We start from the raw sequence: 17,187 nt of genomic DNA on the forward strand, positions 1-17,187 counted from the left end.
CACAAATTAAATGACTTAAGGGAAAACATGAAAGTGTATGAAATCTGATCCTCTTTTCGAAACCTTTCAATAAGTATTAACAAATGATTATATCATCGGCTAAAAGTGTAAAACTGCTAGCACCTTTATGTAAACCCTTAAACCCCAATTCTAATATGAATTATTTTATTTTGGATGGAGGAATTATTTTCCTTGGCTATGTTAATTCAACTTTGATGTTTGACTGTGAAATTTTTGCAGAACCCCTAAGTAAGACATAACTGGACCAATTACTTTTTCATCTCGAATAACTATGATAACAAAGTCATGATCGAAAGAATTCCGCCGTTCGTTTACGCAACTGGAAAATCTGTTTAAACACATTTGAGCATGTTTATAAACTGTCTAGGCCAGATACAATTTTATTAGTATAAAATTTGTTTCAAGTAGAGCATCAAATTCTCAGATACTGTAGAAAAAAATTTTAGATACTATGTATCTAATGAAAATTAGGACAAAGACAAGTGCAGAGTGGAGAGAAAATAATTTGGACAAGACAAAATGACAGTTAATAGGATCGAACAAATATAAGTCGAACTGATGACAAAAGTGATCACATTTTTAAATGATTTTAAGATGTGACACAATGGTTTTAATTAAAATAAGTCGAAAATGTTAACAAGAAATTTGTCAGAAAATGGATAACAGCTAGCTGTATTAAATTGTGACATATGAAATAGACCAATCCAATATAAAATAGATTAAGAAAATATACAAGGTGTTCAATTTAATGTCAGCGACGTCAGTTCTTGTGAAGTGTCACTTCAGTAGTACACGCTAGATGTGTCATTCATTTAAACTAGGTGTTTTTCTTATCAACTATCCAAAAAATTCAAAAATGTACAGGGTGTTCAGTGTCTTAAGTAATTTTGCAACAAACTTAACTTCAAATGCAGGATTCTGTATAATACAATATACTATATTCTTGGAGTACAACTTTTCTACGCTTGAAAAACCACCCTTTTGTAAACTATCACAGTAGTGTGAGAAAAATAGGCTTTAAAATTGGAGAGGGTAACAACCCTCAGGTAGACAAACTAACTTGGCGTTTTCCCTGAAATAAGGGTCTTCAGTCATTCAACAATAACTAGACTGTCAACCCAAATTCGAGCCGGAAGCGTTTAAGTTTACGTGACACCGAATGCGTTTTTCGATAGTGCGTTCTTCAGTTGTGACTGATCAGTTTATCGGGCGAGTACTACTTTTGGAAGTATTTTTACAAAACAGCAGTTTTTTCTGTGATTGACGTTCAAGTCAGAGTTTACCAACCTCAATCTGTTATGAATCAGCTGCACCAAGTCAAAACCGTTGAAAGCCCACCAAATGATATATTTTACTTTCTGGAACGTGGTGAGCATCTTTTGATCAGCAGCGGTGAACAGAGATTGGTGTACAACGTGTATCGCAAGTTGAAAGATGAACGTTGCTCAAAACCACTTAAAAGAACTAGTGAGCTCGTGGGGTTGGACTTGAAATTAGTGTGGGAGATTTTGAAGAAAGAGAAAGTGAACCGGAAAAATCGCAGAAAGACAACCAGAATCCTGGAAAATCGATGCGAATTATCCAAGGTAATCGGATGCAAATTAGATAGTCTGGCCACAAATAGGAAATTCCAATTATTTTCTCAAAAGGCCGAGGAGGGCTGGAAACGGAATCGTAAAGTGGCCCCACCAGTAAATTACTTCCGTTAATAAGGAAACGAAATAGGAAAAGCAATATCCCATTTTGGCGTTTTCCTAAAATAGCTCGTCCTCGTTAATGACGGACAGCGGATAACTTGAAACTTATTTTCTCCCATGATGACAACTCTCTCAAAGCCGACTAACCAGATTTGGAGTTGCTTTTAGCGGAGCGCCGAAAATGTTTCGTAACTTCACTAAAAACTCCCTAAAATTCCACGCTTTCAAAAAAAAAAGGGGCGGAGACCGCTTGACGTTGAAATGATTTTGTGCTAACCCGAAAATTCAGTTATTATAAAGTCTGTGACCGTAAAAGCCTTTGAAATTTACTGTATTTTAAATTGAATAAATTTAACTGTGCGAGGAAAAAAAGCCATTCAGCTTTTATAAGTCCTGATAACGATATTTGTAATGTTCACGATTATCGTTAAGGTTATCGCAGTCTAATGCAAGTGTATAGTGTATTCTGAAGTTCAAGGTCTTTAAAACGTTATCAAAAACGCTCTCTATAGTTGCATATTTGAAACTCGCACAAAAAACTTTTTATTGGTCAGTGGATCGTGTTGTTGATTTCTGAAATTTGTTGTCTTAAGTTGACGTACAAATTTGGTTAAATGGGAGAAAAGTTGCCTATTCATGGCTTTAATAAAATGACTTTTAGAAAAAATCATTTTCTTTTGCGGTTTTTGAGATATTAATTTACAATTTATTTTTTTAAACCATCATCAGTTTCATTTTTTAAATACGGTCCTGATGACTTATGTTAGTATATGTTAGATTCTGAAAGCTCATTTTATTCCGAATTCAACGTGGTATGAAACTTAAAACCAATGACGATAGATTTTTTCTAATTACGTCATCGTGTTCTACGTAAAAAAGTGCCTTAATAATGTCTTAGGTTCAAAACTCTCTTTGGTTTTGTTAAGGAGTGTTTAAAATGCAGCCTCTGACGTTTTCCCAATTTTCCGGAAAACGGAGAAAGATAATTTAATTTGGAAACCGGAAATAAGTTTCACATACAATTCTCTAAAACTTTCCCCATTTAACCGACTCTGTAGCCCTTACGGTTACAGAGATCCCAATACATGTAGAACCAATTTGGGACACACTGTATACAATTTTTTATAAAATACATGGTTTGGCAGTAAAAAAAAATAAAACTATTTCAGTTTTCGCTAAATTTCTAGGCAGTTTCAAAAAAAGTCAAAATTTTAAAATTATCTTTGACCGAGTTAATACTTTTGTGTTGATGGGCAAAATGTGGCGGAGAGTGCCAAAGGGCGATTACGGCCCTTGTAAGGAGGCCACGACCTGAAAAGTGCCTAAGAATGACAAAGGAATGAAGGGTATCGCAAAAATGGTACCAGTTAGCGTCATTTTGACACCAGATTTGAGTTTCTGTGGTCCAAATTAGTCTATAACAGGAATTTCATTGAGATAGTACCAATATGGTGCTTTACAAGTTACCCTCATCTAAAACTACGAAAAACAGTAATTTTGACACAATTTTTGGTGCATTTTGCCATAAAATCGCTAATAACTCGCTTATTTGAAACATTCAGTATAGACACATCATGGAACCGTAGATAGCTAAAGACTCTTCTAAAATATGCAAAAATAGAGAGTGTCCAATTTACAAAATTCCAACTTTGGTCTATATGTCAATAATAATAAAAAACAAACCGTTTTTCTTTTGACAATATCCTAATTTAACAACAATACTGCAATAGCAACAAAAAATGAAAATGGACACCTTGTACATGCACCAGACAAGTGGTTGCCACTAGCAATATAAAAAGCAACTAATATTAAGTTTAACTGACTTATATTTAAAAGTGAAATATAGCATTATTAAACTTGGCAGAGTAGAAAAGGTTTCTAAAAATACAATTAACCACTAAAAAATTACAGTTAAATGCTTCATGTTTTTGAACTATCCTGGGAATAGAGGGGTGCAAAGTTACGATGCCAAAATCCGGCTGGCTTCACCCTCGTTCCAAGCATCAAAGGTATTTTTAATTTTCGTGAGCCTAGACACATTCCCGTTTCCGCTTAGTTTTCTTGCGGTGGCCGATGAACCTTGTAATATTTAATGACCGACATTCCTCGAGGGAAATTAAACCGAGACCACCACAAAAAAAAACCCAATTTTCGGGAAGATTCTATTTAATAAATCCCGCCCTCAAAATTCTTTTGTTGTAGTTTTATTAAAGCTTTCACCGTCTCGATTTCGATGCTCTATATGGCCAATAAACCAATAAACATTCAGAGCAAAAGTCGGCAATAAAAAAGCGCAAAATTACAATTGCAGGACCCAGAAATGGGCTGTCGAACTGTTTACGGATGGTGCGATTTCCTATATGTTAAAGCACGGTGGGTGGTCTCAAGAGAATGGACGCTTACCGACTGTTAATGTCGGTTTAAATAACTCTCGGTTAAGTCATCGCGATATTTAGGTCCATATAGATTGGTTCCGGTTTCTATGGTTAGGATAGTTTAAGGAATTATAAGGATATAGGAACGCATGAGCTGTAACAAGTCTTAACATTTATTAATGAGTATTTTTTAATTACTTTGACAGCTTTTATAATGTGGTTTTTATTTTAGGATGACAGGTTTAATCACGACATTGACACCTTGACCGGGTACAGGACGAAGACTTTGCTCTGTATGCCTATTAAGGATACAAATGGAGACGTAATTGGAGTGGCACAAGTGAGTATTTTTCCAGAATTAATGATCCTAAAAACCTTCCTTAATTAAGTCGGACAAAATATGGCAAAAATCAAAGTAGAATGGGATAACGTAACAATGGTAAATGTTCTGAACTGTGGCACAACATTTTTCATATTTGTATGGTCTTTTCTAACTGAACTCCATAAAAGAAAAATGAGTTAAAGTGATTCTAATGTCAGTTTCGCTGACACTCGCTCTGTTAGGTTTTAAGAACAACTTAGATGAGTGAGATTTATACTCAATCTCATTCACAGTCACATTCAAATTCACACATTCAAAAACCGAACATAAGAAAATCACATAGTCGACACATTTCTAATTATTTTCCAAGTGCAAAGTTAATTTTTTTAAAACAAGTAAGTTATGAGGTTATTTCTGGCAGCTGCCGGGGCATTTCTGCGGTATTCCAGGCAAACGTTGCGGTCTTATAACGTTGCAGATTGAAATATATGGACCGTGGGCAAGGACGTATTTTATGACTCCACCAAGTGTTTCCTACTGTTAATTTGTTATTTATTTATTATTACTGTCTTGGAAAGTAACTAAAACGTACTATAAAACTATATCTAATAAGTTTATCACCATATATCCAACTTTGATTAAGTTGCAATAATTATTGGGGCAATGGGCCTGACGGATTGAAAATATTATACCCGTATTTTTTTGTTTTCAAAAATATTAAGTCTAAATAGGAAAAAAAATGATGATAAAAACTACATTAATCTCATGTTTAAAACGCCCGCCGCCGGTGACGTACTACACTATCAACCAATCAGCGACAAGAAGTGAAACAGTTGGCGTGCAACAGCCAATAAAATCGCCCAGAATTACGTACGTCACACGCGCGCCAAAACAGATCTTTTAAATTTAATGGACAAATTCAAACTAATGTAGGAACATTTACGACCATAATTTTTTCTTCAAGAATATGAAAAATTAATTTTTTGATCCTATTCTTTCGATTCCAGTCATTAAAACAAAAATTTATGATATGTGGGATAGGCCCATTACTTATGATAACATCAAGGACATGCAGAATATCAATAAAATGTTCCATATTTTTGTTTAAGAATTAGGAAGCTCGATTTTCAGTAATGGGTTGTCTAGCATTGATCAATGAATTTAACATTTTTTTGTGATTTATATGATTAAAATAATGTTTAAAATCAAATCAATGTTTTAATCACAATTTAGGCAAACGGTGCGTATTTTGATTTTAACGAATAATAATTGCCATGCTGCTGTAGAAATTATACAGGGTGTTACAAATTCGATGCATTAGCACTGCTATCTCAGAAACTATAGTTATATATAGTTATTTTTTACCACTATTAGTGATTATTTTGGAAAATCAATGACACCTTCTTGAGGCACTTTTTCATGCTCTTCAAGAAAACAGCTTTTGTTTTCAACTCCGGCGCTTTGTTTTTTAGATACCATCATCAACTTTAATTTTTCAAATACGGACCTAAACTTAATCATATCAAACTAAATTAGCTACTCAAAAAATTATGACAACATATGAATTCCAAATATATATTTTTCTAATTTTGGCATATAAAGTGACACTTTTCAAAACTGATTAGAGTGACAAAACGTTTTACTTTTCGTAACTAGTTATGAAAAGTTCGTTTTATCACTCCCTGTTTTTATGCATTTCCGTAGAAACATATGGGCGACATCCATCATAACATGTCGTTGTCACAGTTTATACAAGGTGCTATGAAAGTGAATATTTGTGTTAAATCACTTTAAAAGATGGTTTTTACCGCTTTTTGGTCAAAATTAGAAAAAATTATGTATGCAACACGTTTCGAAATTGTCTTATTGTGTAACTCATTCAAATTGTAGGACCTCGCTGCGCTCGCCCTACAAACATTCATTCGTTACACAAAATCGATCTTTTCGTAACTGGTTACATAAATAGCTATTTTAATAATTTTTTGACAAGTGTGGCACATCATTAGTTTTGGGAGGTCTGTAGCTACTAAAAAATGAAATAAAAAGTTCAGGTCCGTATTTAAATAATTGAAGTTGATGATGGTATCTAAAAAACGAAACGTCGGAGATGAAAACTAAAGCTATTTTCTTGAAGAGCATAAAAAAGTGCCTCCAGAAGGTGCAATTGATTTTCCAAAATAATCAATAATAAAGTGGTAATAAAATAAATAAGAAGTTTGACTTTTTCGGATTTTGTCGGATATCTCCGGAAGTAATGAAAATGTTTTGAATTTTTTTTACCAAATTATTTAGCAATAAAATGCGCAAGCTCTATCAACTATAGTTTCTGAGATAGCAATGCTAATGCCTCGAATTTGTAACACCCTGTATACACTTATAATATTCCCATCTTCTCTAAAATTACTCTAAACATATTGACTTTTTCTAATTTTGGCATATAAAGTGACACTTTTCAAAACTGATTAGAGTGACAAAACGTTTTACTTTTCGTAACTAGTTGGTCAAAATTAGAAAAAATTATGTATGCAACACGTTTCGAAAATGTCTTTTTGTGTAACTCATTCAAATTGTCGGACCTCGCTGCGCTCGCCCTACAAACATTCATTCGTTACACAAAATCGAACTTTTCGTAACTGGTTACATAAATAGCTATTTTTACTTTTTTCTTGAACTGCTCTTTGACCTCTTGCTAACCGCAACACGGTTGAACATATACAAGGCGTTCAAAAAACAAAAAGAAAAACAGTTACATTTGAACGCTTTGCCAGTTGTGACCGTATTTACTCGGTGATTGGAAGGGGATGTAAACCTACTTCACTGGGTGAAGAAAGTCATTCTGAACCTTTTTGGTCTTATATGTCACGTGACTTTTGTTTTTCGCCAATTCCTCGTCCAGTTCACGGATGAATAAGCAGTCCAAAAATAACGCCATTTTACGAATGTCACGTCCGGATTTTGCGTTTGAAAAATTTGCCGTGTCATTACGGTACTCTAAATCGCGCTTATTAATAAATTTACAGAAAACCGAACGGTCCCCCCCATTTAAATAAACGCAAACTCTCACTCTTGGGTCACGAGATAATCCGCGTGATGAATGAGGTGACGTCAAAGCGAGTATTCCCGAAGGAAAAATAATGAAAGCGCATTTTCCAGCAACTTGTTTCACGGTCCAGTTTTTAAATGAAAATTTTGCAAGTACAAACATGGGCTGGGGGATTAGTCGTCAGTCGTCCTCCAGGGGCGGTTCTAATGAGTTTTCGCTTGGAATTTGTAATTTTTATTCTTGAACGGGTTTAACTAGTTTTATTTAAATGTTTGAATTACCTTTTGCACGACACGCGCTCCTCCACGCTGAAGGAACCTAGACAAGGGGTAGAATTCATTAAAAAGAAATACCGGTCGCTAAACGAGGGTGAAAAGTTTAAAATGAAACTTTGGTTGGTTTATTTAAGACCAGTGCGAGACCGACGAAATGAAATTTGCATTTTGCATGTGAATTGGTATTAGTAAAACCCACACGTCTAGTATGTTCACTTTTTCTTTTGGAACAAACTTTAACTATTCAATCAAGCCCAAACTGATGATTGTTAGACTGGAATATTCAAAAATTTGATGAAGAGAGGAAGATTTAAGCAGATGTACTGTTAATACTGAATAAGTCGTAAATAGGTGATTTACAAATTACAGTAATTTGGATAAAATTAATCATAAAAAATTTGTGTATACTGACTAATTCTTTTCAGTCTGATGGCTGAAATTAGGAAATGGAATTTTGGACGAATGATTTTGTTCGAGTGAAAACCAACAAACCAAAAAAAGTCAGTTTTTCACACTCTAAATAGTAATTTACGTTACAAGTCCGGGAAATGGGTTATTAAAGTATAGTCGGATTTTTACCTTTTGAGAATGACGTCATCTTTTTACATCTTTGTTTCTCGCATATCAAACATGTTAAATAAACAATTTTAACAAAAAAGGCACGTTATTAATTTTGTCATCCTGTCAAATTAAAAACGTTGACATTTACTGTCACTTTGATATAAACAAATATCAAAGGTATAAAAATGATGCGCTACAATGAGCAAGCCCAAATGCTAGTTCTAAATGTGCTGCTTTTTTTGGAGTACGAAAAGAAACAGTTTCCAGATGTCATCCCAATTGATCATCAGTCACTTCTGAACGCACTAATTTTTCAAAGCATTTGTAGGTTAAAACTTGTGATCTAATTCCAGACATGCGTGTTTTTTCACCTGCATGACGTCATTCTCAAAGGGTAAAAATTTGACTATACAAGTCTAGATTTTTACCTAGTATCTACCGCTTGGATAAATCACAGTGTAATTGTATTAATAGTTCTATGGAACAAAATTTGACAGTTGTGACGTGAATATCAAAGTGTTCCTTTGAAAAAAAAACGTCAGATCTAGGAGGGACATTAATCATTGCTTGAAACTTTAGGTAGCATCAAGGAATAATAATAACAAGGAACCTTAAGGAATGATTATTAATATGACCCCTAGTCACAAATTTGACTCCATTGAGCTGTAAACACAACTTACAGTGCAATGTCTCAATGAAACACATCTATTTGTCATTTTATACTTTCTCAAGTCACTGGTGAGTGAATTATGACAATTATGACAGTTTATGACAATAAGTTTTAAAGTGTTTCTTAACGTTTCTACTCTCAAATTTGACTCCATGGAGCTGTAAATACAACTTACAGTGCAGCTTCTCAAGGAAACAAATTTATTTGGCACTTTATAGATTCAGGTCACTGTTGAGTGAGTTTGGACAGTTATCACAGCTGTCACGTGACGTAAGAAAGTTTAAAAGTGTTTTGCAGCAACAGACAAATTTAGCTGTAAAGACTACTTACAGTGTGGTTCCTCCAAGAAACTCAATGACTTGGCATTTTATATTTTCCAAATTCCTGTTGCTTTTGATGTGCATTTATTAGCCTTTTCTTCATCATCATCTTTTGAATTCTCCTAAAATTCCTTAAATTATCTTGGCATTTTCTTCAAAAATTAATTTCTGAGAATTTTCCATCTCCTATGAAATTAAATTAGTCTGAACTTTGTTAAACAATCCACTAAGATATCTATGAATGACTAATTTTTCTTAACCATTTGACTGACACGTTATATTAAATTGTTCTTTTCTCTTCAGGTAATAAACAAAATGGGAGACCAACCATTCACCAAGCAAGACGAAGAGATATTCTCCAGCTATCTGCAGTTTTGCGGCATCGGCTTAAGAAACGCCCACCTTTACGAGAAATCTCAGCTGGAAATCAAACGAAACCAGGTCCTGCTGGACTTGGCCCGAATGATCTTCGAGGAACAAAGCACCATTGAGCACGTGGTGTTCCGGATATTGACGCACACTCAAAGTCTCATTCAGTGCCAAAGAGTTCAAGTGAGTGCCTTCACGTGTAAATAAAGCTTTGTCAAGTATTTGCACGAGCCGGAGAGTAAAAGCGCGACAATAATGCGGTTTTCCGTCTCGATCAGCTCTTTCTGAACGAATTGGCTAATTCGCCGAACAGCCAGCCATCAATCTCTTAAATTTGCTGCACGGAAAAGCCCTTTTCCGTTGTCAACCCGTAAATCTTGGGGGTACATTTACCGGTTTTCGTCGAACTCTTTAAGCGACAATGTTCCGGACAAATCTATTCTCATTTCGGCACTTCGGGAGTTTATTTCCTTGAGATAAAAGACGAAAAGGATTGGGTTCGCTTAGGTCCCGATTTTTTCCGTCACAATTTAGGCATTTAGTGCGGAAGGAAAACCCATAAATTTGTCTTGTTACGGTTAATACATAGTTTCAGTGTTACATTTTGCTATTAGACATTTAGGGTGTTCCACGATGAAAGGCATTAATCGAGTTTGGTCAATACTATTGACCAGAAAAATAAAGTACGAGAAGGCCAAGACCAACTAAATCGTCCGTATTTTTCTAGACCGGTGGACCTTCAAAGTGGAAATTTATACGGTTCATCGCAAAATATAATTTGAAATTTTATCGTGTCTCGAGTATTGACAAGCTATTAATAATTCATGTTCTCGCGAGAGGGACGGCGTGCTTACTTTAAACTTATTTTTCGCGCAACAAAATCTTAAAAAAAACAAAATATTGAAGTTATTGGGTGGATCGCGCACGCCGCCACGTGCCGTAACCTGGAGGGCGGAAGTTTACGCCGCTTATGCAAAACGGAAAATTGGGGCTAAATATACGTAAACCCCGCACCGGTTCATTAAATAGCCATATTGTATTTGTTAACAAGTGCGTTTTAGAAGGAGAGAATTGGTAATTAGATCAATTTAAAAGCTAAACACGTCAGCAACAAAGTTCATTTACATGCGAGATGTAGGAGTGATCTTCAAAGCTCAAGGTGTTATTAACTTCGCTCCCGTTTGACTGAACTTTATACCACCTGGTTATTAAAATTTAACTTCTCGAGTAAACAGTTTAAACTGAGATAAGACTTTAGAAAGAAAAACATTTAGAAAACTGACGCGAACAACTTTAAGTTGTCCCTCCCTCCAATCTGAACGAAACTCTATCTTTAAGGTTTCAGGGTGGCGCGGCCGCAAGAACCTATTTAATTAAATATCTTTCCAGGAGCGGTTTTATAGATGGTTTTAGTACATTTAAGCTTAATTCATCAATCTAGCGGCAGGGCGAGATGTAAATGTAATTCTCGAGAGATCCGAAGGGCCCAGCCCTTGAACTTCGCTCCGACCGGGATAATTTATTTTGCCCGAGTTGAATTAGTGGAATTAAGAAACGTATGGAGGCTCAGTTTTATAAAGAGTCCATTATTCAGATTTGTTCTTTTTTCAGACTCGCTTTTTAAGCGTCCTAGACGCTCTGAAAAAAGTTGAAACTTGACCTGAATTTTTCGAGTGTCTTAAGTGGAAAGGAACTCTGAAGTTTCAAGAAAATTTAGACATAACGTGCCCATTTGATGATTTTTTTCCTTTAATAACATGCATTATTTAAAAAATATGCATATATTAAGTATATTTACATGATATCACAATTTTAAAATCTTCTGAATGTTTGAGGAGTGTGTGAATTGGTGTGAAGAGTTGGTGGCTCTTTATTTGTATGGTAAAATTATTTTTATATGAAATTAACAGTAAGAAGTGAAACTGTTTAAAAACCAATACTGCATATACATTGAGAACATGTCAATGTTAACAAGTTGGTTTTTAATAAATTTACGTTGTTGCAAAAGTTTAGAAAAAACAAATGATAACTGCTTAGAACGTAAATTTTGTATGTACAGGGTGCTGCATTTTCGATGGTTTTACGGGGTACAGAGAAAACGGTAATAGATAGAAAAAAAGTAGCATACGTGTTCCGATCTCATTTTCCGAGCTGAGATGACTGGCAAAGAGTGCGCTGCGCAAACTTCTTTTGTTTCAAAGATACGGGGGGTTTTTGAGAAATGGTCATTTTGGAACCTCCTCTGTATTTCATTTGCTATTAAAGTTATCAAAAAAGGAAAAACGGTTTCCGGTAGAAGTTTTGACGTAGAATCCAATGGCGTAGTCAGTTTTTTTCTATTACGTTTAGTTTCTGACATATGACAGTAAGTTATATTTTTTTAAATGGAACACCCTATATATTTTTACGTCATTTAATTCTGTTGATTTTTACTGTTTCAACGGTGTATTAAAACATATAAGTTTGTAAATGTTAATCGTGATATTTAGAAAAAAGGCGTTTCTTTAACAAAAACGGGCTAAATAATATGTATAAAAATACCCACAGTCGAAACAAAATCTGGCTATGTTCATATTAACATGTTACATGTCGTTTATAAACAGTTTTTTTAACTTCTACCTTAAAAATAGTAGAAAATAGAAATGGCCACTTTTCTTATTAAAGCGACGGTAGAACTGTTTGTAATTTAGATTTTTTTTAATTATAGGATTTATTAAAAATATTGAATTTTATGATGTGTTAGTTTATATGATTTCCGATTGTTTTTGTTTCGTATTTTAGATATTGGCATTTTTTTAACTCAGCAAACGACTTTTTTTTTAAATAAGACGATTAACTTTTACAAACTTATATGTTGTAATACACTGTTGAAAAGGTAAAAATAAACAGAATTAAATGACGTACAAATATATAGGGTGTTCCATTTAAAAAAATGTAACTTACTGCCATATGTCAAAAACTAAACGTAATAGAAAAAAACTGGCTACGTCATTGAATTCTAAGTGAAAAGTTGTACCAGATACCGTTTTTATTTTTTTAATAAGTTTTATAGCAAATGAAATACAGAGGAGGTTGAAAAATGATCATTTTTCAAAAACCCCCCGTATCTTTGAAACAAAAGAAGTTTGCGCAGCCCACTCTTCGCCAGTCATCTCAGCTCGGAAAATGAGATCGGAACACGTATGCTACTTTTTTTCTATCTATTACCGTTTTCTCTGTACCCCGTAAAACCATCGAAAATGCAGCACCCTGTACATCTTACTTCACTTTGTAACTTTTGTATTTATATAAATCTTAATTTCAATTTGTATCCAAGTCATCACTATTGGTGATGTAGTGTAGTTTGATCATCCTGATACGTTATTTTTGATTCCAGATACTACTAGTTCACCATGGGTCGAAAATTAGTTTTTCCAGGGTGTTCGATTTTGAGGCCAGCGATCTTAATGGTGAAGATGGCGAGTCCCGAACTAGGTAAGACCCTAATTATGTAGATATATTACCATTTCATTATTTTAAAGTATAAAGTATTCACATGGAACACATTTTGTTGGAAGTAAAAGGTTTCTATAACAATCTGTACAAAGCAAAACTAAGCTATACTAAGCTATTATATCATATCAATTCATATTCTAAATTGTTGGGAACCTATGCTTTAAACCGTTCTAACCTCTTTATTTTGTCAGATTGTCATAATGTGACCGTAAGTAACTATTTCACTGTTTGCTCATTTGGTGGTCCACAGCTTTTAAAAACGTGTATAAAAAAGCTCTTCCAAAGCGATATCAAGGGTTAGTTACTGTTGGAGGGCGTCAAAATCAGAATTTTTTTCTAATGTTAAGAGCCGTAATAGTTATTTACATTACTAGTGGGGTATGAGCATTTTTATAGGCACAAGTGGGAGTGTTGCCACGACGAGGTCGTAGACCGAGTTGTGGTGATCACACGAGTACGTTAATTTGCCATACCCCACGGGTGATGTACAACATTTTATCTACGACCATCAGAAGCAGCGTAAAGTAAGAAAAAAATTCATATTTTGTGCAATGTGAACTATTTAGGAACGTCTCGTATATGCTTGCTACGGGTAGTTATTTGTTACCCTTAAATTTTGTCATCTACGCTGTACTGTTTTGGTGTTGTTGCCATGGTGGCCATTTGTTTCCACATATCACTTAAGCGACAATTTAACAGTGTCAGTCACAAATTTTTAAAAGTGCATTTCGTTATGAACATGTCTGAAGAACTTCCGTCAGATATTGAAGAAGCTGCCGCAAACGTGGTATCTGGCTTGTTGCCTGCCAAGTCAAAGGAGAAATATGAAAAAATGTATCAACGTTTTGTCATCTGGTGCGAGACCAAGAACATAAAGAGTCCTTTTCAAGAAAAAATGTTACTCGTGTACTTTGAAACCTTGGCAGCAACCTATAGTTCATCCAGCTTTTTTTTTTTTTTTGTGTAAATTCGATCCAAGAACTTTCTAATTCAGGAATTCATTTCACTTTTAATATTTATAAAAAGTAAAATATAGTTATTATTTAAGATAGGTCTGTTCATGGTTTTATCAAAGTTATGTTTAAATTCAATAAACAATTACAGCAGAAATTTTCATTTAAAGTTGTTTTATCGCACTAGTGCGATAAAATCGATTATTATCGCACTAGTGCGGTAAAATCGCTCATTACGTAACTCAAAATGAGCTATGTAATGAATGATTACCATGCTAGGAGTAGATAAAATTAATTTATTTCCTCTTTTTCAGCCCTTTTGAAAGCAGATTTCCTATCAACATTGGCATCACTGGATATGTGGCCACAACAGGAGAAGTAAGTCAACCAATTCATCTAGTTTCACTATTTACTAGCAAAACACAATTTATCTAAAAACAGACCGTCAACATACCTGTAGCAGACGAAGACGCTCGTTTTGACCCCACCGTAGACGAGGGCACCGGGTTCAGGCACCGAACGATCCTCTGCATGGCGATCAAAAATTCTTCGGGGGATATCATCGGAGTGATCCAGCTGATCAATAAATTCAACGATTTGCCATTCACGAAAAATGACGAAAACTTCGTCGAGGCTTTCGCCATCTTCTGCGGCATGGGTATTCATAATACGCACATGTACGAAAAGGCGATGGTGGCCATTGCCAAACAGAACGTGACCTTAGAGGTTCTGTCCTATCATGCCACGGCCAGTTTGGAAGACGCTCAAAGGCTGAGGGTAAAATTTTTGTTTAACATTGCAAAATTGTACGTAAGTACAATTAATTGATTGTTCTAGACTTTACGGGTAGCATCAGCAGCACATTTTAGGCTGCACGACTTTGCGTTCGACGACATTAACTTAAATGACGACGACACGCTTACAGTACGTAACACCCGTTCTAAACACCAACCCCAATGATTGAAACATTGGTTTCTAATTGCAGGCTTGTATTAGAATGTTCCTTGATCTAGATCTAGTCGAAAGGTTTCACATGGACTACGAGGTCCTGTGCAGATGGCTGTGTTCAGTAAAGAAAAACTACCGGAACGTCACTTATCATAATTGGAGGCACGCTTTCAATGTGGCTCAAATGATGTTCGCTATTTTAACTGTAAGAGTACATTATTTTGTTTCGTTTCTTCTCTAAAAATTAATAATCTTAGGCCACACAGTGGTGGGATGTTTTCGGAGAAATCGAATGTTTAGCGCTGTTAATAGGGTGTTTGTGCCACGACCTGGACCACAGGGGTACCAACAATTCGTTCCAAATCAAGTAATAAATCACTCATAGCTTCAACTAGTTTTTTGTTAGCTAATCATTTTGTTTTGGAATGTACAGAGCTTCATCGCCATTAGCCCAATTGTACTCCACCTCGACAATGGAGCATCACCACTTTGACCAATGCATCATGATTCTAAATTCACCAGGGAACCAAGTGTTGAGTAACCTCTCTCCGGAAGACTATTCTAGGGTGATCAGGGTTTTGGAAGAAGCTATTTTATCGACTGATTTAGCGGTTTATTTTAGGTAAGTTATCAAAAACTTTCTGGATATTGGATTCATCTTTCTATGTTGTGAAAACTTTACTTTTATTCTCTCAATTTTTAGTATAATAATAAAAATATACCAAAATAATTTGGAATAAAAATTGATTAAACATTTCTTCTTATACAGAAAAAGAGGAGCATTTTTTAATGTGATAAGGGAAGGACCGCATTGGGGTATCGACGAGCACCGAGACTTGCTCAGGGCAATGCTGATGACCGTGTGCGATTTGGCGGCCATTACGAAACCGTGGGAAATCGAGAAACGCGTAGCCGAGCTGGTTTCGTCCGAATTTTTCGAACAAGGCGATATCGAAAGGGAGAAACTCAATATCACGCCCATTGTGAGTAGTATCTATTATTTGCACGCACCCTTTCTTAACACGTGCCTTTTTTTCTCTGCGGGGGCAGGATATCATGAACAGGGAGAAACAGGATCAGTTGCCGTTAATGCAGGTGGGCTTTATTGACTCCATTTGCCTCCCGATTTATGAGGTGAGTGTTTTTTTTATTGGAAGGTCAAATTTTGGGCGTCTAAATTCTTCTCAATTTAATGTAAGATTTTTCAGTCTTAAAGCACAGTGAATCGTCTAGAAGTCAATTTAATAAAAATAGTTTCTTAAGTCTGCTATGTCAAAAACTTGGTGAAGATAACCCTAAAACTCCAGTTTCCAAGCTGAAAGCAGTGTTAAAGCCCTAAAAATAGTCCAGAGTTCTAATAAAATGAAATGCAAAGTAAAAAAACCTGAAAAGGTAGTCTTCAAGTCAATTTTCATTAACCTAATGTCAATATCCTGTATTTAAGACTAAAATATTGAAATGTATTTTTAAATTATGAAAACTTACTTCAAATGCCAAATTTAAGCTGTTGATGTGTCTTTTCATTGGTTCAGAGTAACTTTTTGGTGTCCAAGTCAATTTTCAAGGTTGAAATGTGTGAATTTGTTGTCAAAAATTCTAGATAAAGTAGTTTTTCATGGCTACAAGGCCTTTCAAGTCAATTTTCACAGTTTCAAAGTAAATTTACTGCTTTCTAAGTCAATTTTCAAAACTAAAGTCTTTCAATTTGTCTGGAAACTATGGAAACTGGCTACAAAGACATTTTTTAAGCTTCTTAAGTCAATTTTCACTGTTTTCAAGACAATTTTTAAGTTTAGTTTTGCTTGGTTTTGGGTCTTTGAACGTAATAACTCAATTATCTCGTAAACGAAGTTTCAAATGATAATTTTATAAGAAATACTTATTTTGTCGAATCGAACAAGTAAAGTAAAAAAAACTGAAATTTTTGAAAAATAGCCAGTGATGTAGAGAATAAGGCAGAAAAATGAAAACCATCTTTCTGTATTCGCACCACTGGACAGTTTCGACAAACGTCATTAACATCACCTAATGAGTATTAATTTCATATGTATTTGTTCTAAATTTGATTAAAATTGCTCCAGCGGTCTGACAGTTATGACAAGAAACTGATTTTTTAAACTGAACATTTATGGACTGTA

At 34.8% G+C, this 17,187-nt stretch overlaps 1 protein-coding gene across 13 annotated transcripts in view; it reads left to right on the plus strand.

Annotated features, from left to right (window-relative positions):
* Pde11 (Phosphodiesterase 11) overlaps positions 1-17,187 on the plus strand; it is a 122,415-nt gene that overhangs the window by 102,603 nt on the left and 2,625 nt on the right. For all 13 annotated transcript variants that reach the window (XM_081984536.1, XM_081984568.1, XM_081984519.1 and 10 more), the window contains 11 exons: positions 4,326-4,433; positions 9,588-9,836; positions 13,030-13,127; positions 14,416-14,479; positions 14,543-14,878; positions 14,939-15,025; positions 15,087-15,254; positions 15,307-15,416; positions 15,483-15,671; positions 15,819-16,032; positions 16,100-16,183. In XM_081984536.1, coding sequence (XP_081840662.1) covers positions 4,326-4,433; positions 9,588-9,836; positions 13,030-13,127; positions 14,416-14,479; positions 14,543-14,878; positions 14,939-15,025; positions 15,087-15,254; positions 15,307-15,416; positions 15,483-15,671; positions 15,819-16,032; positions 16,100-16,183 — 1,707 coding nt within the window. The remainder of the gene's footprint in view (positions 1-4,325; positions 4,434-9,587; positions 9,837-13,029; positions 13,128-14,415; positions 14,480-14,542; positions 14,879-14,938; positions 15,026-15,086; positions 15,255-15,306; positions 15,417-15,482; positions 15,672-15,818; positions 16,033-16,099; positions 16,184-17,187) is intronic.

This window comes from Ips typographus, linkage group LG1 (assembly GCF_016097725.1).
Source record: "Ips typographus isolate SLU linkage group LG1, UJ_Ityp_2.0, whole genome shotgun sequence".
Lineage (NCBI taxonomy): Eukaryota > Metazoa > Arthropoda > Insecta > Coleoptera > Curculionidae > Ips > Ips typographus.